Source organism: Corvus cornix, chromosome Z (genome assembly GCF_000738735.6).
Source record: "Corvus cornix cornix isolate S_Up_H32 chromosome Z, ASM73873v5, whole genome shotgun sequence".
In the NCBI taxonomy this organism is placed as follows: domain Eukaryota; kingdom Metazoa; phylum Chordata; class Aves; order Passeriformes; family Corvidae; genus Corvus; species Corvus cornix.
The window spans coordinates 45488885-45513952 of record NC_046357.1 but is presented as its reverse complement, the minus strand read 5'-3'; the positions used below and the strand labels follow the sequence as shown (position 1 = coordinate 45513952).

General features: G+C 37.1%; 1 protein-coding gene across 5 annotated transcripts in view; it reads right to left on the bottom strand.

The window, feature by feature from the left end:
* Nucleotides 1-877: 877 nt before the first annotated feature.
* Nucleotides 878-25068, bottom strand: part of KCNN2 (potassium calcium-activated channel subfamily N member 2) — a 72758-nt gene continuing 48567 nt past the window's right edge. For 2 of the 5 annotated variants that reach the window (XM_039567206.1, XM_039567208.1), the window contains 5 exons: nt 14037-14147; nt 11444-11571; nt 8974-8982; nt 6878-6947; nt 878-5037 (listed from right to left, as the gene is read on the bottom strand). In XM_039567206.1, the coding sequence (XP_039423140.1) occupies nt 4750-5037; nt 6878-6947; nt 8974-8982; nt 11444-11571; nt 14037-14147 (606 nt within the window). In that variant the 3' untranslated portion in view covers nt 878-4749. Of the gene's footprint in view, nt 5038-6877; nt 6948-8973; nt 8983-11443; nt 11572-14036; nt 14148-19427; nt 21390-25068 lie in introns of those variants that run through there. The other 3 variants (XM_039567207.1, XM_039567210.1, XM_039567211.1) reach the window with 2 other exon arrangements.

Here is a 25068-nt window from a genome sequence, read left to right as displayed (position 1 = left end):
CAGAGTTGGATAAATTAACACAATCTTCCTCTCCTATTCATTATTATGAATAGGAGATCATCTTGCACACCAGGCTGCTCTTGAGAGATGGGACTTTTTGCTCAGTGCTGTGCTAAGTCCCCCTATAGTGAGAGAAACCTGTTCTTTCTGGAGTGAATAAAACCCCGTGATTTCTGGACCAAAGCTGATGTGCAGTGAGGCACTCAGGCAAGTCAGAGCCAAACCTATGCACGCCTGACAGGAAAGAATCTTTTAAGTGTCTCTTTTTCTTTATTCTCTCAGACATGGAGGGAGTCGAGATCTTAAGGATACCCCTTAAAAGGTATATAATAAAAAGGCTAACATACATTATAGCTTAGTTTTCTTTGAATTTGTGCTAACAGATACAGGACCACATTCATAAGCCCTAATTGACAGATGTAGGTTAATTTTATTATGCACGTATAAAGTTCTGTGTACATAAATTTCCACACACATAAATGTTGGCTTTGAGTGTGTGTCAGCTCCACCTCAGGACTGTTCAGACATGGCAGTGCTCTTCCCAGGCTAGGGCTGGCTCGTATCTGGGTAGCCAGGAGTGCTGGTTAAAATTTGTGTCCGTTTCTACCTGAGCATTTAGATATGCTGATGCAGAGGTGGAATTCTGAAAGTAACACACATGAGTGTTAGCTCCTTCCTACCTTCCCCTCTATTTCGTTGCTTGTCACCCCTTAATAATTACTTTGAGTGTGGACTAAAAGGGCAAAAAGACTTTAAGGACTTTGATTTAAAAAAAGAATGGATATGACCAAAAAGCATGGCAGATGGAGAGCACACACTTACTAACCAGAAAACCTCCCATGGATAAAACTTACAAAGAATTTTTCATAACTTTTAGTTAGGGGAAAAGAGTTTTCAAACAATTTTAATTTTTAGTACTGATAAGGGTTACAGATTTTATTCTGAACTTTAGACACATTGAACACCTTTTATTCTTTTATGCTTAGATATGCTTTTAGTGTGCGGCATATCAATTTGAATGTTTACATATGATCTGACATGGAAAGAGTCTTACAGTTTGTAAAACAGTATGCTTACCACTTATCTTTGCTCTAATGATGACAGTGATTCCAACCCAGTCTGGGGAGCCAGAGTTTTGAAATAGCTCATAAGGTATGGACCTCCAGAAGGCTTTTAGAGCTCCTAAGATGGATGCCAAACTTTTAGATAGTAAATCTCTTTCCATATTAGATAGATCCTTATGGAGCAGCAGGAGGTAAAGAAAAGCTGAGTTGCACAAGTCCATCTGGAAAGATATGCAGGCTTAAAATCCATAATGATTTACAGAATCAAGAATTGCAGAGCATTTGCAAGCATAAATCATATGAATGTATTATTCTGATTCTGCAAAAAACCTAAATGTAAGTAAAAAGTACTATTTAAATCAATGCATTTAATCTTAAGCGTCATGAACAGGTCTATTTGTGATGTTAATTTCAGTCCTTCTGAGCAAGGTATCTCTGCTCGGTGTCTTTAAAAAAGCAGACTAGCAACAAGACTCCCAAGAAACTGACAAATGGAATCAGTGTCTGGAATGTAGTGAAAAGGAGGAGTTTAATAGCAACGGAAAGCAGAATTTTCCTACTGGTGAAACTAAGGCAAGAGGTGCATGAAGCTTTACAGTTGTAACATGGTAAATATGCCATATGCTTCGAGAAAGACTCTTTGTAAACAATCTTTCAAAGAAAAGTCTACATTTAAATATACAGTTTCCAAGATATCATAATGATATGTTTTCCTTTTGATGATCATATCTGTTGACAATGATAGAGCTAAAATTTTGGAAATAAAAAGTCAGTAAGGTTGTGGTACTACAAAAGTCAGACGAGGGAAGACTAAAAGGAGTTTAGTGTCAGGAGTAAGAAAATCAAACCAAGAGTGCTTTGTGCTCTCCTGAATAGAAGTTTATATCTGTCCTTTCATATAGTGTATCCCCATGCAGCACCTTAGTGCTGAAATCAGGTATTACGAGAAAAAAATCATTTGTGCTGAAAATGCAGATAAAATATCTGTAGTGAGCTTGAAGGTAAATTAAGATGTAGAACTGGAGTATTACATGGTGACATCATTTGTTTTTTGCTTTAAAAAGAAAGAAAGGAATCCAAAATAATTTGGCAGGTTGTTACAGAATGCTACTGATGGAAATAATCCTGATGCATCTCACCATTGCAAAAAGCTGTGGCAATAATATTAAGTTTAGGCTCCTGAGTCCTAGTGAGTAAAAGAATTGGAGAGGTCAAAGATGACAGCTGCTCTTTCACAACAGAAATAGCTAGCTCAATACTTACAGCTAGATCTTAATTCAAATTGACAGATTGACAAGAATTTTCAAAGTGTAGCTACAGTTCTTAAAAAACCCAGTTGTGCAAAAAATGGGTGTTATACATATATTAAAAAGATGTAAACAATGAAAGAGCTAGTTCAAGCTGACAGGAGAAAAAGGAATGTATTCAAGCTACAGAAAGTGTATTTCACATTCAATGTCAAGAAAAGTATTCTAAACTAAATGCAAAAAAGGAGAAAAAAAGAATTCTAAAACTTGACTATTTAATTCCAATATTATTAATCACTACTGGCCTTATGACCACTCACAATCTCATGTAGTTAAGGACTGCACTAGAAAAGTATTAGCACTATATAATATCCCCCTTTTCCTTTGGAAATGAACTCCATAAAAACAAAAGCAGAACTGCAAATACTATGCATACTGCTTGTTATTTCCAGTCACAAAATACCAGTCTGCAAATAAGGCACGCCAAAGGCATGCAACTGTCCTGCTCCAGGGGGAAAAATACGCAAACTCATCATTTTTCTCAAGGACATAAAAAGTTGGAGAAATTCTTGACCTTTTAATAAGCATGCAATACCTCTGGATGTCACTTATACATTCATCATTTATACATTCGTAACACCAGAAAAGAAGATCCTTTAATTTAAATAGGCCTAAAGTATCTGCTGTTTTTCAGATTATGTATTTGGTTTGGGGAATTCTGGTTACTGGAAAGAACAGCTTTTCTGTCTTGCCCAGCAGGGCTTTGCCCTGACTTCTTGCATTACTCTTTCCTGCCTGTCCTTGTTGACCAGAAGTCACAGTGTTTCATGGAGCAATGTGCATTTCCTTCAACGTGCAAGTTGGTTACTTCTAGGCAGACATAATATTACTTAGAAACAGTCAGCCATGTCTACTTGTTTAGCTACAGATGTCACCCTTGTCTGTAAACTGGGGGAGAGGCAGACTGGACTGGCATATTTTGTAAATAGCAAGTACTAAAAAATACCTCATAAAGTCAAATAATTTCCTGTTTATAACTAGGAATTGTGAATATAAGTTGCATCTTCTGAGCATTTAAACTTACCTAGTTTTGCTACTCTGGAGCATAAACCAGGAGAAATGTCAGTCAAAACCTTTTCACCAGTGCCTACTGGTGACTATGCTTTCTGATTTGTTTTCAGGGTTTTTTTACTTTTTTTTTTGTTTGTTTGTGGTTTTTTTTTGTTTTTTGTGGTTTTTTTTTGTTTGTTTTTGTTTTTTTTTTTTTTTAATAAAGTAGGAGACCTTATTTTTATGCACGAAAATAAAGTACTATAGATACCCTACTGTTGTAACTCCAGTCTACAGCTGGCTTTTTACAGATTTTGGAAATATTGCTAGAAGTGTTTTGCTAAGCTTGACTGCATAGCAGGAAACATGGGGATTACCCAAACATAATGTATACAGAACACTGTGCTGCCATCACACAACCGTGTATACTATGTGTGTCAGTCATTCACTCCAGAAACACAATGAAAGGAGTGGAAAAAGTAGCAACCTAACACTTTCAAAACCCAAATAGCATTATTAGGAGACTTCTGGCTGAAAGTGATGCTTTCGATCTGGACAAACTTACCTGGCATAGTTATGTGACTCCGAATAAGTAAACAGGACTTTGCCTGTAGTTTTTGAATGCCAGTAGCTTTACAAATAGTCAGTTTAAAAGATCATTGCCATGGGCATTGCATAAATAATTTTATATACATAAATACATATGTATATAGATATTATCTATGTGCATGTGTGTACCAATGCATGTTAAATAAAAGCCCTAAGAATATTTTAAAAACCCATAGCCTACTCCAAGACTTATATTCTAGGATAAACTATATTTTTAATTAATCACTTCAGAAATTGAAGCTGTCAGTGACCTTTTAAAATGACTATACATATACAGCACACTGTTAGATTAATATCAATTTTTTTTCCCCCTCCACTGCAAGCAAAGTTTAGACAGTTAGCTTTCATACTGAGAAATTATTATTAAGCTTCAATTTAGCTTCTTAAAAGTTCACAATTAGGTCTTTTGATTGTTATTTTTTTTTGGTCATTAGGTCCAAGTAATCAAGTAACTATGTGCAGAAATTAACCTTTTTATTATACTAGATTATGTATTGTAGTAGTAAAGCTTGTTTGAAGTGCATGAATAAAAAGTGAAATTACAGGAAGAACAATCTAATATAGCAATAATAGGTGCATTCACTGTGCATTTGAGAGGAGGAGGGGGGAAAAAAAGAAGAGTTTTCACTCATTTTGGCCTAAAATCTGTTCAGGTTTCCAGGATTCTGACATCAGAACCCAGATAACACTGGCTAGAACCATAGGGCTTTACAATAAAAGCTAAAATATTGACCATATGATGGCAAAAAGTCTTTATTTTGCGGTTAACTTATTCTCTTCTAGCTACTCTCTGATGAAGTTGGTGGTGCTGTGGAGGATGATCTCCTTCTTCTTGACAAAGATCGTGACCGTTCAGCACTGTAGGCAACATGCTTATCGTAATTTTGTATCTGAGCCTCGAGGAATTCCCTCTGTTGCTGGCTGATTGTCTGGCTAATCACTCCAGGAAGAGCTTGAATGCTACCAATTAAAGTTTCCAGTTTAGTTTCCAGAGTAACAATTCTCTTCTCAAAATCTTCACTTCTTTCATTTAAGTCAGAAATCATGTCATACATGATGTTTTGAGTCTGAAAGCAGAAGGATGTAAGTAAAGGTTTAGAGAGACCTTACAAGTATTGCAACAAGTAGCACAACTCTACAAGGGTTTGTAAAAGAGGATATGAGTATTATTACAATAGATAGTCTTGTGAAATAATTTTCCCTGTAGATTAAATTACAGTAGACTAAGCTTTCTACTAGATTTCTTGAGCAGAAATGTAATGCCTTTTAGTAGCACTTCAGATTTCAAAGTTGAAATCAATTAAAAACCAGACCTTTTGTGGAAATTCAGGTGCTTGGGAGTGCACCAGGTGAAGCTTTTTGAACAGTCAGTGGAAGCCACCAGGGGACTGAAGGCTCCAGTGATGTGCTCCATCCTTAACTGTTCTTGAGTCTTAAACACCTTCGTTCTTGAAAGCAGAGCACAAATGTTGTTCACTGGCTTTCTCCCTAAACTGAGCAGGTTTTCTTGGATTGGCAGTAAGAGGAATCCAGTGCATTGTTTTTGAAAAGTAGTGCAAGGAGTAAAAACTCAATTGTATGCTTTTCTACTTCTGCATTTCCAATCTATCTGGCCTCTACAAAACACTGTTTGGATACAGCAAATATATACAGTGTACTTTAAAATGACACAATGGTCAGTAAAAATGTAATCTGAAATGTGTTATTTCATAGGGACTTGGAACTGGTTAAAAAAAATGGCTAAATGTCTGCCTCCTACAGACTGAGACTTCAGATTATTTAAACTAGAGTAAAAACTGGATGTAATTCAGTAGAAAAAATGGTTGAAATTTATGAACCATCCAAAGGAAAGGAAAATTAATTGAATGACTACCTGAAGTGTAAACCACTTCAGTATCAGGTGAGTGTTATAACCCATTTCTCTGCCTCCTGTTTCAGGGTGCTAGCATCATCCTTGAATAGTCTTGTATCCTACACAAAATAGTATCTTAAAAGTCCTTATTAGCTGCCAGAAGCATTAGACTGAACTGTATTTTCACCTGAAGTTGTCAGGTGGTTCTGTAAAGCAAGAGGGGAATGAACACTGAAGAGTTTAATCATTGCTTTGATGCACTTGAAATCGAGGAGGATTTTGAGGTAAATGAAGAAGTTTACAAGAAACCCTTAGGAAGAGCCCATTAATGCTTCTAATGTTGCCTCAAACTAAGCTCACAGTAACTCTTAAATATTAAGATCTAATGAGAAATCCAAAATGCTATCAGCTCAGACCTCTAGCTTCCTAGTTATTATATATTCATGAAAAATTCTAACAACAATAAACAAGCAGTTTGCAACTGAATAGCCTCTTTTACCTCAACTCAAATGGTTTAAAGAAGATTTTAAAAGCCTTATGATATACTGGCAAAGTAGGCAGCTATTATTCATTATAAAAACTTAAATAAATCCAGATCTAAATTTACTTATCTAAAGTTACTGCTGCGTAAGACAACAGGAACAGAAAACCAGATCCTCTAATTCCAGTCAAGAGGCTATGTACTATGGTCTGTGATGGCACAGTCACTGTCACCACATGGCGTATCTCCTTACTACACAGCACTACACCACTACGGCCCACTCACAGTTCAGCATTTACCATGACCACTGCAGTCACTTCAGGAGCTCTCAGGATCAGTCTCTTATTGTGACGTCTTTTTCAAATGTACAAAAAAATAAATAAATATGGCACATTCAAACTTTCATCAGGATGTTTCTTTCAGTAGGTACTACCACAAAACACACACATATTTTCACTTGCTACAAATAACAACCTTGTTAACAAGATTTGCACATATAATGCACACCATTTTCACTTAAAAGCGCTTCATTTTGAAAGAATGAATGTTGAAACAACAGTAACTGCCTACTAACCTTTGCCAGGTCCACCAAAGTGTTGGCTTGATCATTCAGTTTCCTTTGTTCCATTTTTACACTTCTTAATCTAAAAAGTGGAATTTTAAGTCAGATTTTTTTTTGTATGAGGTCATACTAGGATTTCTAAAGAGCATGCACAAAACTTACAAGAGCAAATAACTGCATGGACAATGCCTTGACTACTTTGTGTAGAGTCATAATCGGTCATGTGCCTGCTACAATGAGAAGCATGCTTCTTCAACACCGCAAAAAAGGAAAGAGCAAGGAAATGTGATGTCCTCAAGAATACCATTTGCCATGGTCAAAGTTGAATTCAAAAAGGAAGATAACAATTTATCCAGACTACATGAAAGAAAGCCAAAACATTCCTCAAAGCCTCAGTATCGTGACAAGTAGATATAGGAAGAAACATAAACCAGAAGCTTTTTGTCATTATTATTGTAGTAATCAAGAATCTTCCCATGCCTACATGACTAGATACAGGTATTAGCCCTGTTCTGTCGGAAATGGATTGGGTTAGCAGTGTTGGAACCTGATGAACATACAGTGATAAGTGAGTTTCTCCTTACTTTAAACAGAACTTCCATCTGACCAGCAGCTAAATGACCAACATGCTTGCCAATACATTTGGTTTTCTTAGATAACTTGTGAATCTTAATATGATTACATTTTAAATTTACATCAGACATTCTTTTTCAAAGCACTATTTAAACTACAGCATTGAAAAACTATGAAAGAAGCAGCAAGGGTGTATTTGCATACCTATCTACATTATTATTAGATATGCACATTCCTTACAAGATATAAACATGACCTTCCTTATATATTCCCTGATACAAAGCCCATGTTTTCCAGATTAACTGCTAGAGGAGTGGTTTGTAGATCTGATTTTCACAAACAGGCGACTTCTACCATGAATAATTTTTTCAACATCTCATAGTAGACCCATACTCGAGCTTTCAATGACTTTTCTGGCTGTTCTAGAGCAGGAAATAGGGTTTTACAAAACCAAGGTATCAATTTATAAACAATGTGTGACAAGATACCACTTCAGTCTATCAGTATGTCAAGGGCCAACCAAAATAACAATTTGGTTAGCTGTTAAATGGAACTAAGTTTGGCAGCATTTTGTGGAAGGTGGCTTGCTAATGCATTCTCTGCCCATTTCTCAGTGATGGTATTACTTAGAAAGTTAGTTTAAAGAAAGCCTTCTAGAAGGTATTTCAAAATCAGAAAGTTTCTTTCATATCTTTAGTTTACAAGCATTTCCTTTCATATCTAGGTTAACTGCCATGAGGAAGTAAGTTGTGGAGAGTGAAATATCATTTAAAAATATCTTTAAAATATAAATGGCAATAACTCTGTTAAGGTAGAAATTAATTGACCACATAAAACTGGCATTCCAGCAGCTTGTTACTGGAATGTCATGTGCTCTTCTTCCACTGCAAGCTTCTTTCAGAGCATGACATAAATGCAGACTTTTGGAATGGTGTTTCCAGAGGCTGTGAGCTGGAGTTTTTCTAAAGCGAAAAATATGAAGGAGTCGCCAAGGTACAGAATTATATAATTACAGTCTCAGAACAGAATAATTATTCAAAAGTAATGATTTCACTGGAGAAGGACAACCCCAGTGTTTTGGTGACCATTCTCTCAAATAATCTGTAGAATATGTGTTTTCTGCTTTTCTTAAGATTCAATGACTCATCTGTTTGAACGTCAGTATTTTAATTTTAAAATTCCAGGAAGTCCATTGTTATTGTAGTAGTACCAGTACCAGTTGACACCAACACAATAATTCTTCATGATAACCAACCCAACACCTACCACAGGCTGTAAGAATGTATAGGTATGGCAAGTCTTTAGCTGCAGCAGCCGGATTTAAAGTAAACCAAAAGACTTTAATTGTTTAATTCATTAAAATAAAATTTTGATTTTATGAACTTCACTTATCACAGAAAAAGATCATGATTCTGGATCACGTTTCCATGGCAGCAATCAGACCACTGAAGTTCACAAATAAAAACTCTGTTTTTTTTGCATGCAGACAGTGGTAAATTCTTCAAGTTTAGAAAGGAACAGCTTGTACAACTTACTTCCGAGCTCTATTTTCATTTTGTTGAAAAAAAGACAAAACAAAAGAAAACAAAATGTAAAATATACTAAAACAACCAAATGAGCACAGTGGGCTTGATTCAGCAGGTGGAAAGTCCTAGGGAGTTGCTACTTCTTTCGATTAGTAGCTGCCTGAGGAGGAGTCTAACTCACTTGCATTCATGATGACGGAATCTGCAATATCTTCAAGCCTTCCCATTAACTATCATCTGTAGATTTTCTTATTCATACAATACATAACATGCCTTTTAATGATTTCGCCTTCATCTTACGTATCATCTGCATGAGCAGCAGAACACACAGATCAGGTGAAGGCATTTTAGAGCTGTGACCATGACTGTTATCATGATCTAGTCTGGTTTCTTTTATGAAATTGGCCCTGAAATGCCACTCCTTTTATTTTTGTCTCCAGTGAAATGGTTGGAAGGTGAAGGAGGGGTACCAAACAAAATTTAAGAATCCAGAAAGATGGAAAACTCTAAGTCACTTGAGAAAAGCTCAAAGATGTAAAAGGATGAAAAATTCATTTGCATCCATCTACCCAGCTACAGGAAGAAAGCAAACTGCTAGTGCAATGTTTTCATCTATGGCACATTCTTCAGCATATTGAAAAAATTATCTTTTGTCTGTTTCTTAAATACAAAAGTTCTGGGGCGGTAGTGCAAAGTGGTAAAGGATAGAGAGAAATGACTAACACAGCTGTGCAGTGTAGCTGTCACAGCTAGGAAAAAATTACTACTGCCACCTTCTTCACCCCACCCGATTAATTCATTTTTAAGGGAGGTGCAGAACACACTTTATATCCTGCAAAGGTCTTCTGAGTTTGAGTGATATATAAAGCTGGAGATCGAGCCTGCTGTGCTTTTTAGATTATTTTCTGAACATATGTGCTCATACACACACAGACACATACACACATACACACAAAATAAATAGCAAAGTTAAAATGTTAAGGAACAACCTTTGCAATCAAGGATTCAAGTCCAGCAAGGATGCACATGACATGCCATCCTCTCCCCAGAACCCCTGCCACTCCCGTCCACCTCCCAATCCTTTAAGCTAAGACAGATGACCAAACTGGTATATAAAAATATACTTTTTATATTCACATAAAAATGCCACAACTTCTGTTGTCTTTTTATTCCTCAAAGTATTTCCACAATGACACAGTAACATTTAATCCTGCAAATTTGCTAAATATAATACAGTAATCAAGGTTTACAGAATACTTCGCATCTTAAGCTTAGCTACCTACTGCTTTAAAATACTGCTACGAAAGAGAGAAAGAATGATTGTCAGTCTAAATTTACTAACAGGACATGAATTAACCTGGCCTTCCCTTCCTGTCTTTCCTGCAAGATGCTACATAGATGTTCTTTTCGTCATGGATACTTCCTTCACATCTCTTCACTGCTTGGCTCAGACACAGACCTACACTCAAACCATCAGTTTGAAACTAAACTTATCTATTTACCTTTTCCCTATAACTAATGGGAACTATTTTCATAGGCTGTACAAATGGCTGCCTCAGGCTGGATGGGGATAACAAATAGAACAGACAAACAGGTCCTGACCATTCCTCAAAAGAATTCTGGTTCCCGAGGACAAAACTCTGGGGTTTTTTCCTCCCATTTAGTTCAAGAAATAGCAACCATTGTGCAATTCTGCTTGTTTTGATGTGCTTTATGATAAACACATACCGCAAATTTTAGAAAAATACTTATAGTGTGGCAATACCATGGTACAGCTTAATCCTACTACTGGTTTTAAGTCACAGGCTTGTTTTCAGACCCTCAAGTTAGAGGGGAAGAACTCATTTGAGTAATTCCAGAGGTGCTCAAAGGTCTCAACTATTGGCATACACTCCAATTAGATGTCAGGGGTCATAGCTGACATACCAACATTTGATATTATGCACTGAGAATATACAGTGGAAAGAGGCAACTAAATGCTGGTAGACCATGCCATGATACTTAATGAATATTCTTTTCATTAACTACTCTCTTTTATCACATCATTCTGATTTTAAAATATTAAAACATCTACTACAAAGCAAAATTTTTTGAAAAAATTTTCTTCTGTCTATTGTACTTTGCATCTTACTGCTTGGAAGCAAATGCATAAAAACAAAGGATAGTCTCAGTGGCAAAGAACAAAAAAGTCTTAGATAATTCAAGAAGCACTGGAAACTTCTAAAAAACATTAACGAGTTTATATGGACATAAACTGCCTGCATACCTTTTTATTTTATTGTAAATAGATAATACAGTAAAACCTTATATTTACTTTACTCTGAAAGAAAATCAACCTCAAGAACAATCTTCTATGAAGGGAAGGGAATGGTGGACGAAGAGAAGGGAGAGGACAGGATGGGACTAAGAGTGACTGAGGGAGAAGGAAACTCATAGAGAGAACACCTTGAGAGGAAAAACAAAGCAAAATAGTACTTACTGATGAATAGCTTGCAAGAATTTGCGTTGATGTTTCCTTACTTTTGCATGGTCTATTTTTTTAACCAGCTTTGTGTTTTTATAAATTAACCATGTTTCCCTGAGTACATTGGCCGCTGCATTTTTCACCTGTTTAATAAAAGAAAAACACCAGGCTGACAAAAGTAGTATTATGTTATGTTTTCACTTTTCTGGTCCTAACTCATTCTAAAGCTTTTAAAATGCTGTCTTAACTATGGGAAGTGGGTACCTCAAGAAACTGCAGCACTGAGGGGAGAAAGCAACAACTGGACTAAGGGGACTGCTGAGCAATTTCCTTTTTATATAGATGTGAAATTGGGATCAAATATTTTTGCATCCAGGAATAATTTTCCCTCTTCAAAGAGTTGGAACTGTTTGTTGTTTATGGCAATACAAATTACAGCGAGGAAATACTCATGCATTATCTGTACGTTAATTAAGTGTATTTAATAGTATGATGACATTTCTCGCTTCTTCTATGGTTAGAACCTCTTAATTCTCTTAGCAATTTAACAGTCTTTTAAGCTTCCAGAGCCATTTGAACACTTTTCCCCTTTCCTTTTTTTTTGGGGGGTGGTTAGTTTTTATATTTGTTTCTTTTTTAACATTCTCCAAGAAGATGAAAAAATATGTTGTCAATTAACATGGGCAGAGTTCTATTTAAAAAGTGCTTTGCCTTTTTTTTCAATGAGGCTTTCCATAAAATATTGAAGGTAAGAGTACCTAGAGTTCTCTTTTTAGGTCATACAGAAGTTTCAAGAGTGCTTAAAAACATACAAATAATTTGAATGCAATGTTGATTAATGATGGAATGACTAGGTTACTTACAAATAAAAACTGGCCTAACTATTCACCTTTATTTTCCGTCCCTCCAGCTTTATGTCATGCCAGTAACTGCAGTGTTAGAGCTAAGTCAAGGGCTAAGACATTGCAGGAATGTCATGCAATAGCTCTGCCCAGCAACAGGTCACCCCCAACCTGGCACCTGTAAGTGTTGGAGAACCTTGTCCTGTCTTCAGTGAAAGCACAACCACATAGTGAGGAGGTTTAGAGACCTCCTCACAATCCCTAAGCAGCCCTTGCACTTCCACAAGGTATCGCTGTCTCCAGGCCGTGAGGAAAGCTCCCCATCACCTGCATGATTTGTGACCTGCTGTGCATCTTGGATTTCTTTGCTTGGTTTGCTTTTCATGTGCTGTGAGTTTCATGAGCTTGAAGGTGTGAAAGTACCACTTGGATAAAGTATTAGACTAACACTGAGATTTATATGAAGGTGAACAAAATAAACTTCAGAAGGCATAAATAAATAAACACCAGACTCAAAATCTGGCCAATCTCTGCAAGACATTTTGGGCTCAGCTCTCAGATAACCCTAGAAAAGTAACTGTGTTAGGAAGGGACAAATTGTTTTCTGTGGTCTAGTATCAACAAGACCATAACTGACTGCAATAGGAGTGTTAACTAACAAGCTCAGAAAGCCACTTTGTGTCAGAGACCCTTTTTACCTATATAAGAACTGTCTTCCCACGCATCCTTAGTCTTTCCCCACTGTGACTGCTTAGAGGAGATACAGGCTGTTAGTGGTGAGCAGCACAGAAATGAGAGAGCCAGCACAGACAGAGCAGTGTTTTGAGAAACACAGCATGTCGGGATAGGACAGGGCTCTCTGCTGCAGAGCTCCCTGGAAGTGCAGCGCTGCAACGCTGCATGGAGCTGTACCAGGGCAGTCACCCTCCTCCTTGCCGGGAGCAGAACTACTGTCTCCATCTTAGGCATTGACATCCCTCTGAACACATTGGTAAGGAGAAACTCTGCTGAACTCCTGTTGTGATTAAAAGGACCTTTGTCCCCACATTGGCTCTTCTCAATAATGAAGACTAAACAAGCTGAGTGGACTGTACAGCTACTACTCACTTGTTCCCTCAACACTGACCTGATTCCTTTCAGCATTCATTTCTACTTCTTTGTTTGCTGCATTTTCTTTCATTTAAAATATTTCTTTGAATACCAATGATTTCTATTTTTTCAATAACAATCTCTTCTAAAAATAATATAAACAAACATCTTTCAGAACGCTTCAGCACTGTGTGCTGCTAAAAATAAACCATGCGTTGTGTACAAAAAGCAATTGGAAAGACTGCCTCACTCACAAACCCTGAAACTTTGTTTTCTTAAGAACATCTCTCATAGCTTGAAATTCTTGTTTTTAACTGTTATTTCACCTATTTTAGCTAAAAAAATTGTATTTTCATATGCCACATAGCTTTTGGTTTAATACAGTACTCTAGTTTCACAGCAGGTAAGTGCTGTGAAACTAGACTATTAACTAATTAACACCAACTACCTTCCAGTTACAAGAACCCTCTATACAATATTGAAATCCTCAAAATTTTTTGACACCTTGCAGTTGCCCTCAATTTAGAGATGAACTTAAGGCATTCAATCTCTAATCTTTCAAAATCACACCCACGATAATGTTCAGCAGGGGTACCGGGCAGGACACTACTTAAAAAGAAATGCAGAAATAAATACACAGTATTCCTTTTCAGTTGTGAATATAAAGTGTGACTTACTCTTTTAGTTAGCTGGGTGTCCATCATGAAATTATGCACATGTTTTTCAGCTTTGGTAAGTTCTAACTTCCTTGCCACCACAGCTACCACCAGTGCAGTGCACCCAGCACCCTGAAAACAATAAAACAAACCCCCAAGATGTTACTACTGCATTTTGCAGAGTTTTTAGAGGAAGTTTCTCCTTTCCTGTAGAAGTATGGCAGGCATCAGGTGATTCATCTCAGGTAAATACAGTCAACATGCTACAGCTATTTAATTTCAGAGTAATATGAAAAGTCAATATTTACAGGTTGGTAAACTGTCAAGGCACCAAAATAATTAGTGAGCAGCATTATTTCAAAGTTCTGCTTTTCCTTTTCTTTCCTGCAGGCGTTAAAAATTTGAACATGTCCCATTTCTAATGCATAAATAAAGGGGGTGATAAAAATAACTTTTTAAAGCCAGAATGTTAGTAACAGAGCACCCTGTTCTTAAAAATTTTCTCAAGGTTATAGCAACTGCTAAAGAGAAAATAAGATTAGATTAGTATTTGGCAACACACACACACAAAAGAAAAGTTTCTTAGGATTTTCTGTAGGGCCTAAAAATAATAGCAAAATTAGTATTTACTCACTTTAGTATATTTTCCTGTTGTTTTGAGTCCTTCAGTGATGTTTTCCTGTATTATTTCTGCTTATCTTATTACCATATAAAATAGAACACACACACAGGACCATGTCTTCAAACCTTGGAGAAAATACCGATTTTCTAATTTGTGCTGTGTATATGTCTGCACATGCATGTATATACATGGACACACATGTCCACAACAGGCTAATGCCAGAAGGTTCCTGTCTCTTTCAAATGACAGTGCCTTTATCAGCATCACAAATTTAAACACTATTGTATGGGCCGGGTGAAACGGAAAGGAGGCTAAAATGAGCCAAGTAATAAGAAGCACTGTCAATTATACACATCTAGAGGTATCATTTACTTTACATTATTTATAAATTCTGCTGCCTTAGTATTTTGTTTTTATAAACAAATTTTTACAGGTTCTTTTTAAAAAAAGTATAGCTATATCATTAAATATATGAGGGTGTGTTTAACTTGCAATTCCAATCTAATTCTAATCTGTTTAACATCATTTCAATCTAGTTCTTATTGCACTTGTGTCAGTTACTCTCCAATATAAAGCAATCTCTCATTGTCCATTGAAGCTTAACACATTTTCATTCACAGAGCTTTCTCCTATTCATTCTGTATTTCTCTCATAAATTTATTCTCTCTCTATCCCCCACATCTATAACTGCCTTACCAACTCCAGAAAATCCAGAAGAAATCTCAGAATTTAGCTTTCGAAATACAAAATCCATTAACAAACATAGAGACTGCAAAATAAATTAACTCATTGGAAACCCCTTTTCACACAATGTCCTTAAAAACCTGAATTTTTTCTCTCTGTGTACTTACTGAGGCACACAATGAATTTTGTGAAAGCCTTTGTTTCTTCATTTCCCTGGTAGATTGCTCCAAGAAATCCATCCAATTCCTTTCAAGCACCTAATTTTCTACAATTAGTTCTCATCTTCCATCCTCAACAGCTCTCAGAATTCCTTCAAATGAGTTGCTCATAACTTTGCTGCATTTCCTGCTTCTCTCCTGTCCTCAGTACTAAGCTTTTGCTGTTCTCTATCTCTCTTTTCTCCAGTCCTGTGATGATGGAAGTTCATGGGAAATTACTTGAAGTTTTGCTCTCACCATGAGTCAAAATGGTGCTAAAAATTCCCTTGCTTCTCCAGACCCCATTAACAGTTAAAAAGGAAGAAGACAGGCCATACTGTCTTAAGCCATGCAGCTTAAGACTAAATACTCCAGGAGTCCACTGAGCCTTCTGAGAAGAGGACTAGACAGGAGATGCTCTAACATGTCCTACCTCCCCACAGCACTCTTTAAGTCTTCTTGCTGTCAAGGGAGATGCTAATATGCAGAAGATTTCTCTGTAGGCAAATAAATTAATAAATTACCCCATATAATACCAAGGAAATGAAGATAAAAGCAGACATCTTTTGGTTCAGTATGTCAGGAAAACCAGGGGCCAGATCTTGATATAATGACATAACTGGAGTTCTGCTTGCTAACAGCAAGAAAGCTAGAATGGAAATGAGCTTTTTAATACAGACCCCACTGGCACAGAACACCTGTTTAAGCCAATTTACTGGGGGAGAGAAATACTAGACCATTCTTTCCCAGTTCCCCTCAAAAATACTAGAGGAATGGTGGCAGGCAAAAGAGTTTGGTTTGAGGCAAAATCATTCCAGCCTTTGTGATTAAGTCTCATGCTTTTTCAAAGTGGCACAGCAGCTGTAAGGGCCAAGTGCTGTTAAAACCAGCAGTTTTAAGTCTCACATAAAATATACTGCCTGCAGCATCACAATGCTGTCACTGGCAAGCTGTGACAACCACCTCTATGATGAACATAGGCTCTTTTAGTATTTCTCCAGAAGTAGGAAGTATTATACTACCTGCCTGTTTACACTTCACAGTACTTTGAAGAAAAACAATCACTCATATCAGCTTACAACAATGACTAAAATGCCACTTAAACTACATGATGCTAATTAATACTTCATGTTACGGTGATCTGCAGTATTACATGACTCCCCTAAAAAGCTCAACATCCTTAAAAATACTAATAAAGTGAGAATGACTCAAAATTGTAGAAATTAAATAGAGGCAATACAGTTACTTTAAAAAATGGTAGCATTGTATGTATGATACTTGCCACAGTTTTTGAATATGCTGATTGATAGGAAAATCAGTAGGTCAGCTTATATGCTGTTTATTTGTTATATCAATACTATGCAATGCAGCAGCTATTTATATATTAAAATTACTCAATCTAAGTAAAAGATTGAGTAATAATTATTTCAACTGCAGGAGGGGTTTTCTAGAGAATAAAATTCTACAACGTCTTATATTTGATTACCGCATTTTATAACTTTCAACATCATTGTTTTTATCCTGTTTTAAAGTAAATAATTAAGTAAATCTTTGCTTCAAGCTCTTGTTCAGGAGAATTATATATAAGATGAAGAAAATGAAAAAGGCAGGAATGTATATATTTTCAAGTATCAAAGCACTAATCAATTCTATTTGGAATTCACACTCCTTAGTCAGCTGCCTGACCATCTCCTGCATTACAGAGTTATTGCAGTGTATTTTGGCTTGGTAAGCAGCCTGACTTTAAGGGCACTTAGGACAGAAATTACTATAACACATGCAGACAGTGTAAGCAAATTGATCAAGCCAAAGTTAAGGTTTGACTACATCGTTCATTTGCTCCACTTAATGGAAACAGGCAATAACAGAATTAACCATCCATTAATTTGATGGTGTTCAAGTATTCTATGATCAAGCATTTGCCGGCAACCACCAGTTTTAAAAGCTGATGTACCTGAATGTTTCTATTTTTCAGAGAGCATGTACTAGCTGAATGAAATTATCTACTAAAGCATGAGAAGATTTAAGAACTGTGATCTAAAACAACAAGATCAGGACTCTGCTGATGAGCTGAGCAATGCCTATTTCCTGTTTGAAAGGATTGGAAGTTGAAGCACATGAATTTCATCCTGAATGCACAGTATTTCTTGCTTGATATGAAGTGTAGCATATTAGTCTACAGTAAAAGCAAGAAGTCTGGAAATAAACATATCCTCAGTCTTCAACTGAGCAAATCAACAAACTCTGGCCTCCACAGTGGCATGAGATCTCTGACGGTGATGTAGAATTTGCATTTGTGAGCAGTACAACCTTTAGCATAAGGTTCACAACCCTTTACATTGGATAGAACTCGTCTTGATTGTCAATCTGTCTAGCTGTTGTCTCTTATGAAAACACTTTGATTTGACTGCAAACAACTTGAGGACATTCTTTGTATCTTTAATTCTAAATGTGGTGTTCCTGTTAAGGACAAAGAATGATGCCTTAAGTTCAAATGCTCATGCAGGCAAGCAACAGTCTGTGAAAGCCATTCTCCAGTACCTTCTTTGATGCCTAGAATCCAAAATGAGTTTCCCTGATAGAAATGTAAGTAGAAGTCTATATTGGCATTTGTCATAGGTTAGCAAGCATAGTCCCAGAAGGGATGTCCTTGCTAAGGGGTGCTTACAGTTTCCTCTGGGAACTGATAGAACCTATCAGCTGGCCAGTTTGAATATGGACAATTCTCTAAGCCACTTAAAGTTGTGACCACCTCTGTGATCCACACTTAAGAATAGACAAACTCCCCCCCAAGCTCTCTCTCGTTTCTGGTGCTGGGACAGGTGGCTGCGGGCACTGCTTGGGCCAGGCCGGGCCGGGCCACGGCCATCCTGGAGCCGATGGACCTGTTCCAGCCATGGAACCCCCCCCACTGCCTTGCCGTGGGCAGCCGGAGCGGCTCGGCTCTCCCCCCTCCCCACTGCGATAAGAAAAATTCAACATTCCAGATGCAAAGCTGCAAGACCGAGGTGAGATTAACCCTTTTATTGCTGTGAAGAGCTGAAAACCTGAGGGAAGAGAGAGAGGAGATGCTTAAAGCTGAAATTCTGTTGTGAAGCTATGATATATCAGAGTATCCTGTTGTAATTCCATGAAGATATGGGGGGTGGAGTGTTCAACTCGTAAGCAAAAGCACCTGCACTGAGATAGGCAGATGCTGACGCAGCTGTAATTTCATGAGAAGTTTGGACAGGGAGAGATGGACCAGATGAGGACTTTTGCTCCAAATGGGAAAGGAGAAACCTCAGTTCCTAGAGATGCTCCCAGAGATAGTCCTAACAATGAAGATGATGAAGACCCTTTGCCCCCAGGGAAGGAGAAGGGCCTCTGTTCTTGTTTCTGAACGGCTCAACCTTAAAATTGTACCCCAAAAAACTTCAAGAGTGGACCCTCGAAAGCAGTTGTGGGAAAAGCTGCAAGTCGGGGGAAGGGACTCACACGCAGGCAGTGAGACTCCTCTTCCTAAATGGACTGAACAATATTTGGAAGTGGGTAGCTGTCTCGTTGTGATAATGTTTTCATAGCATGAGCAAGAAGAGACTTCTCTTTCTAAATGGACTAAACAAGGTTATTATGGAAGTGGTAAACAGACTGAACATCTTAAGGGTTGTCTTTTCACATTGTCAGTGGGAGAAGGGAGGAAGGTGGGGGGAGGAGGAGAGTTCTGAAGGTGGTATAATTTTATTTTTCTTTTTTTCCCTCTTTTAGGTCTGTTAATAAACTGCTTTATATTCTTTTAAGTTTGGTGCCTGCTTTGCATTTCTCCTAATTCTTATCTCACAGCAGATAAACAGTAATGAGTATTTTGGACCAAACCACTACACTAAATTGGTGTTTCCGCCCGGTTACAAACCGAACCCGCGACAGCATTTTACTCATATATACTTAGGCACTTGTTAAACACTAGCAGGATAATAATTTTCTCAGTTACATAAGCCTAAATGATGACTGATACTCCTTAAAAAAATGAATGGAAGGCTGGACTAAATTGAGGGGGGAACAAATAATGTCATCAGGCACTGATGTCAAGCCCATGCTATTTGAAAAGGGAAAGAGAAGAAACGTGAAATTAATTGTATTTTAAGTTATACTTTAAGCTTAGCAACTGAACAAAACGCTTAAACATGACTTTCAGATAAAAGCATGATTATTACTTGGTGTTATCTTTCACTTTACCCTCAGGCATCATAAATTGCAACTTTTCCTATCTTCTGCACAGTGTCTCCTCTTGGCACTTAGTCCTGAATTATTGCAAGCCTCCTTTCAACTGGTTCAACAAAGCCAACTATGTCTTAGACACATCAGAGATTGCTGCAATGGTTATTTTCTTTGCCTGTCATTCTTATGATGTTATTTTGCTCTGTGTTGATGTAGTCCCTTCTCCATGGCATCATATACAGAACATCTGCCCTCAGTTGCAATTATTTTATGACTCCTCATGGATTTTAGCTCTAATAAGCTCTTTCAGACAAGATTCTTTGCATCACCTATTTACTTAGTAAAAGCTCTCTAGAAACACATATAAATCTGAAATACAGTTTTCTTTTAAAAGCTTCTCCTTTTTTGTTTAGGATTTTACTTACTACAAAGCCTAGCAAAACTAGTGAAGGTACATCAGATTCTGGTACGCCAAGACCATTTGTTCTGATCCTACATAATTCTTCCATTCTGTTTGCTCTACAGGAATGGTAAACTGTTCAGTAATTTGGACTATTTATTTCTATTCTCTTTATACAGTACTGGTATCAACAGGATCAGGTGTTAAGAGTCCTGAAGTGCTACAGGAATACAAATACGAATAAAGGTTGTAGGTCTGTATTATCCAGGTACAGTGTGCACATCATACTAGACCTGACTTTGCCTTTTCCTCCTTGTCAAAGTTATTCATCAATATACTTACTACATACCAGCTGAGATGCCTTTTGCAGTCCAATCACAATCCTCTGTCCTCCTCACTCATGCAACCCACCCTGAGCTTTCTGCTGATGTCAGCACAACCACCATATCAAAGCTGACTAACTGAAAGTTACTACAGAGAATTTCACATTATGGTAAACCACAGCTGACACAGCCATAGCAAGCAGCTGGAGTGAAAAAGCTGGCATATCCCAAAGCACAGAATGAAAATGTGCTTATGGAATCCAGATCAAGACCATGCCTTTACTACCACTCACAAGTGCTGAGACTGAGGGTTCACACTGCTGCAATAGAGTGATTGCAAAACTGCAGGGTTCAGACTTCAAGTAAAGTCTAGCAGGTACGCGCATCTAACATTCTCATCAAGGTTCAGTTTTACTGATAGCCAGAGAGGTGTATTCAATTCTTCAATCAGAGTTTATCTAAGGCAAATAAAGCCTTAGCAATGGCTGCATTTTCAGTTAGCATTGAAAGCAGAATTTAGTCAGTAGAGAAACCCTGTTGTCTTCTAAGTACGTGCCTCTGGCATTGTCACTTGGTTCTTTTTTTGGTAAGGTTTCAAGACACCTTTACAAGACAACAGTGAATTGAGTCACTCCTGCAACCACCTGAAGGTTATATACATGCCTGGACAGTGCTATCAGTGAGAAGGGAAGCAACACTGCATCAATGCCTCAGCTGAAAGTCTCCTGGCATCTCTGGTTTACTGGACTGGAAGTGAAGTGCAATCTTTAGTGGTGTAGGTGTCACAAAAATGTCCTGCTATACTTGCCTGTAGCTGAAAGAAGGAAGTTGCCACATTTCTTGCTCACTTCCCTTGGGATCCACTGAGGGAGAGAGAAGGTGCGCTTTGCAGACATATGGTTCTGGTGGGAAATTTAGCTCTGCACCAGAAAAGGCACAATATTCCTCCTGCTGCTCTGCATAAAATGAAAATCCTGTAAGAATTTAAACAGGTATTTTGTTCATTTGGCTCTCTCAGAGGTGGACATACCAGGACCACCAGGGAAGGGAAAAAAAATTTAAAAAAAAAAGTTGCTTGAAGTAAAAAAAAAAAACAAAACACCTCTCCAAAACAAGACAGACAGAGGCTAGGGAAATGGTGCTGTATAAATGTGAGTTTGCATTTGTCACTGTTTACTGGGAGAGATGTGTAACCTTGCAAGACTGAAACAAAATAAGATGAGTAATAGGACAACAACTATGCCATCTCAGCCAAAAGGGTGATCCAAAATATCTTTGCATTATTTATACTTTCATGTATTCAGTATTTGCCTGGCTACTACTGTCTTCATTGGAGTTTGTCTGCACCACATCTAGAACTTTACTGCAACATTTAAACTTCTGATCCATACAAGAGTAGACAAGCAGATTTGTTTAATTCTAATTAGACCATAAGGTTTTTAGCAATGTTGCAAAAATAAAAATTATGAAGACCATTAAATGTTATGTATAAATGTGAAATTGATTAAATACTGCCACATATAATAATGGGTAGTCATAGGTGAGGGTGAAGTAAACTTTTTGAGTAATGAAAGCTGGGTACTAGGAGAGACATCTGGGACAGCACGGGACATAATGATTTACACCATGAAGACAATATCTCTTCTACAGGGGAATGTATAAATGATTGTAATGTTAACTCAGAGAAGCCCAACAATTGAACATGCCCTGGTGACTAGGGCTCTGGTAAACCTTCAGTGGTCATAACAGCTAAAACACCCCTGGACTGTTTATCCCAATAAGTATAAAAAGCTTTATGCTGACCAAGGGTTGAAGTCTAATTTCATTAAATAAGCAGGCTTAACAGGCTATAAGACTGATGGGAAATATCACTTTAATAATTCAGGGTGAAAGCTACCAGTGTTGCTCTTGTTCATCACCTGTGTTGTAAATACAAAAGTTTCATGACAATATGTGTAAAAGTATACGAAAACTGCTGCACTAAATTTGAAGTTATTGCAGATGAAATTACATTTTCTCAGAACAAAGAAATTTTGTCGCAACAGTCATCATCTCCAGTGATACCTACATAAACAAAGACAGCATGAGACAACTGCTGCTCATTCCAGCCAGGAACTAACTGCCTTTGAATTTGCTGAAAGGCATCCATAACTAGATCTAAGTGAGAAACAGTTCCTGTGCCCTCTGAAACTTCAAGAACGTCCCTGGTCTACTGGTACAAACTAAAGACCTTCTGCAGAATCTTTTTTTCCCTTAATTTTTCTAATTTTGAAAGATGGTGAAACCCTTCAAGAGATGTTGTTTACTCAAATGGAGTAGAGCCTCTGCCATTGTCTCGCTTTTCAGATTACTGCCCTCTCAACCACTACTTCAGGGATCATGTTTTGAAGCTTCTCAACTTGATTTTGATAATTTATTTTTCTTTGCTTCAGTTAAAAGTTTCCAACAAGCCATAGTCATAAAATAATCCCAAACTATGTTTTTTTCCTACAAAAGTTTCTATTTTTGCAATTTTTTGTGCTGCAACAACAATAGAGGAGATGACAAGTTTCTCAGCAGCCCAGCTTTTAATAGCTGTATCCCTAAGAATTCAGGCATCATTAACTGTCTTCTCCATATAAAATTTCTGCTCAATACATTGTCTGCTTAGGTTGTACTATGCTAGAAGGAACAAACGATCTCTTCTAAGTCCTGATGTCACTTGTATTAATTACTGAATTATAAGAACCAACTGAATTAAACTCTAGCATATATCTGAGACATGGACCCAAGATGCTATCAATTCATATGAAAAGCTTTTCATATTTTCTGCACTCTCACGGAAGTAAAAACTGAGCAGTGTTCTAGATTTTTGAAATATCCTCTTATCCACAGATAGCACAGCAGTTAGTGCTCTAACTAGAACTGATCATACCTTTTCAGCTTTTAGAGTGTAATTCAAAATACACTTCTGTGTTTCATAAACCATTATGTTTCTCCAACACACTACACAATTAAACAATGTGAACAAAAGTTTTCAGAAAATCACACAGTGTTTTAGACATTATTCTGCACAGTAATTTACAACCTTTTTTGTACATTATCCATAAAGTTATATAAAATAATTTTCATATTTGATTGCTCAAATCTGATGTTTATGTTATTTTTCTCTTTTTCAGGACTCATCCCAGAAGACATGCAGACAATATTAACTCCGCAGTTAGGATCTATTTGTTTTCTCCCTCTTTTTCTTACGGTCTAGCAACAATTAAATTTCAAAGATTTTGCTACCAAGAAAAAATAAGACAGTTATAAGACAGTAGCAGTAGAAATTGCTACTCCAAGTGCCATGTTCCTCTTTTAGATAGTTTTCTGTATTTATTGGTAAGACCCGGCTGTCTATAATTACCATTTGCACAACATCAAACATCAAAATTTAGCCTTAGATGAAGAGTCCTCTATTCTCACAGCAGAAACACCTCATCCTCATCACTTTTTTAATGATTCATAGGAAAGAAACTGTGATTGTTTAGAACTAAATGCATACTTTCAAAGGACATTAAAACCTTCAGCATGAGAAGATTTAAAATGAGATCTTATTAATTTTTGATTCACAATTTGGAACTAATAAAAACTATCGTCCCTAAAGCCAGATTGTAAGCAATGACTGCATTGTAACTACTCTAATAAGAATTCATCTACATTGAGTGGTCTTCAAATACTGTAGCTAAAAGATGACACTTAAAATTTTTGCAAGAAAAAATGCTAATCTTTCCCACATCTATTGTACAAATTTAAGAAACTTATTTTTTTCTTTCATAGGCCTAACAATCTCTTTGAAGTTCATTTCAACAACAGAAGCAACTAAACTGTAATTTCCACATTAACAAACAAATACTTTGAAACAACATATATTTCATTTAAAGCAAACTTCATCAAGCTATACCCAACCAACTGCATCCTGTGACAGGACAATTGCATTTCATCTATTCCTCTCTATCCTGTTCTGAGAACAGTGACACCAGCCGTATTTTTATCCATCCATCACACTCTTGTAGACCTGCCTAATGTATACAGAGGGCAGAGGATACATTTGCCATCGATTTATAGTCCACCTGGCCCACAGTCTACTACTGCTGCCTAGTGAAGTCTCATTGGAAGAACACTGGTAATTGAGTTTAGGCATCCAGTTCAGTTTCACTTGCTTGTCTCTAAAACATCTCTGCATTGACCCATCTTTGTATCACTCTGTGTCAGTATTTTCAGAAAAGTTTCATATATTTAAGTGCTTTGCAAGATCAAACTGTAAATTGTTCATATTTTTTCACCGCTTGCCTTCTTTGTTCACAGGGTTTTTTGAGGGTTTTTTCCCCCAATTTCTCTAATACATTAAAGAGACTTCTTTGCTATCTTACTCTCAAGAATTCTCAAGGCATTTTTCTTTTTGTTATAATTTGAATATGTGTAAACATTTTCCTATTTTCCAGCAGTGTGCATTTGTAGAATTTAAAAGATGTCACTTGATACCAGTGACTCCAGACAGCAGTAGTTACAACTTCAATAGCCAACACAGCTTGGTGCCACCAGCACACTGCACAAAGTCCACTTCCCAGGCTGGACTACAAGGCAGAGTTCAGCCTGGGCACTCCCA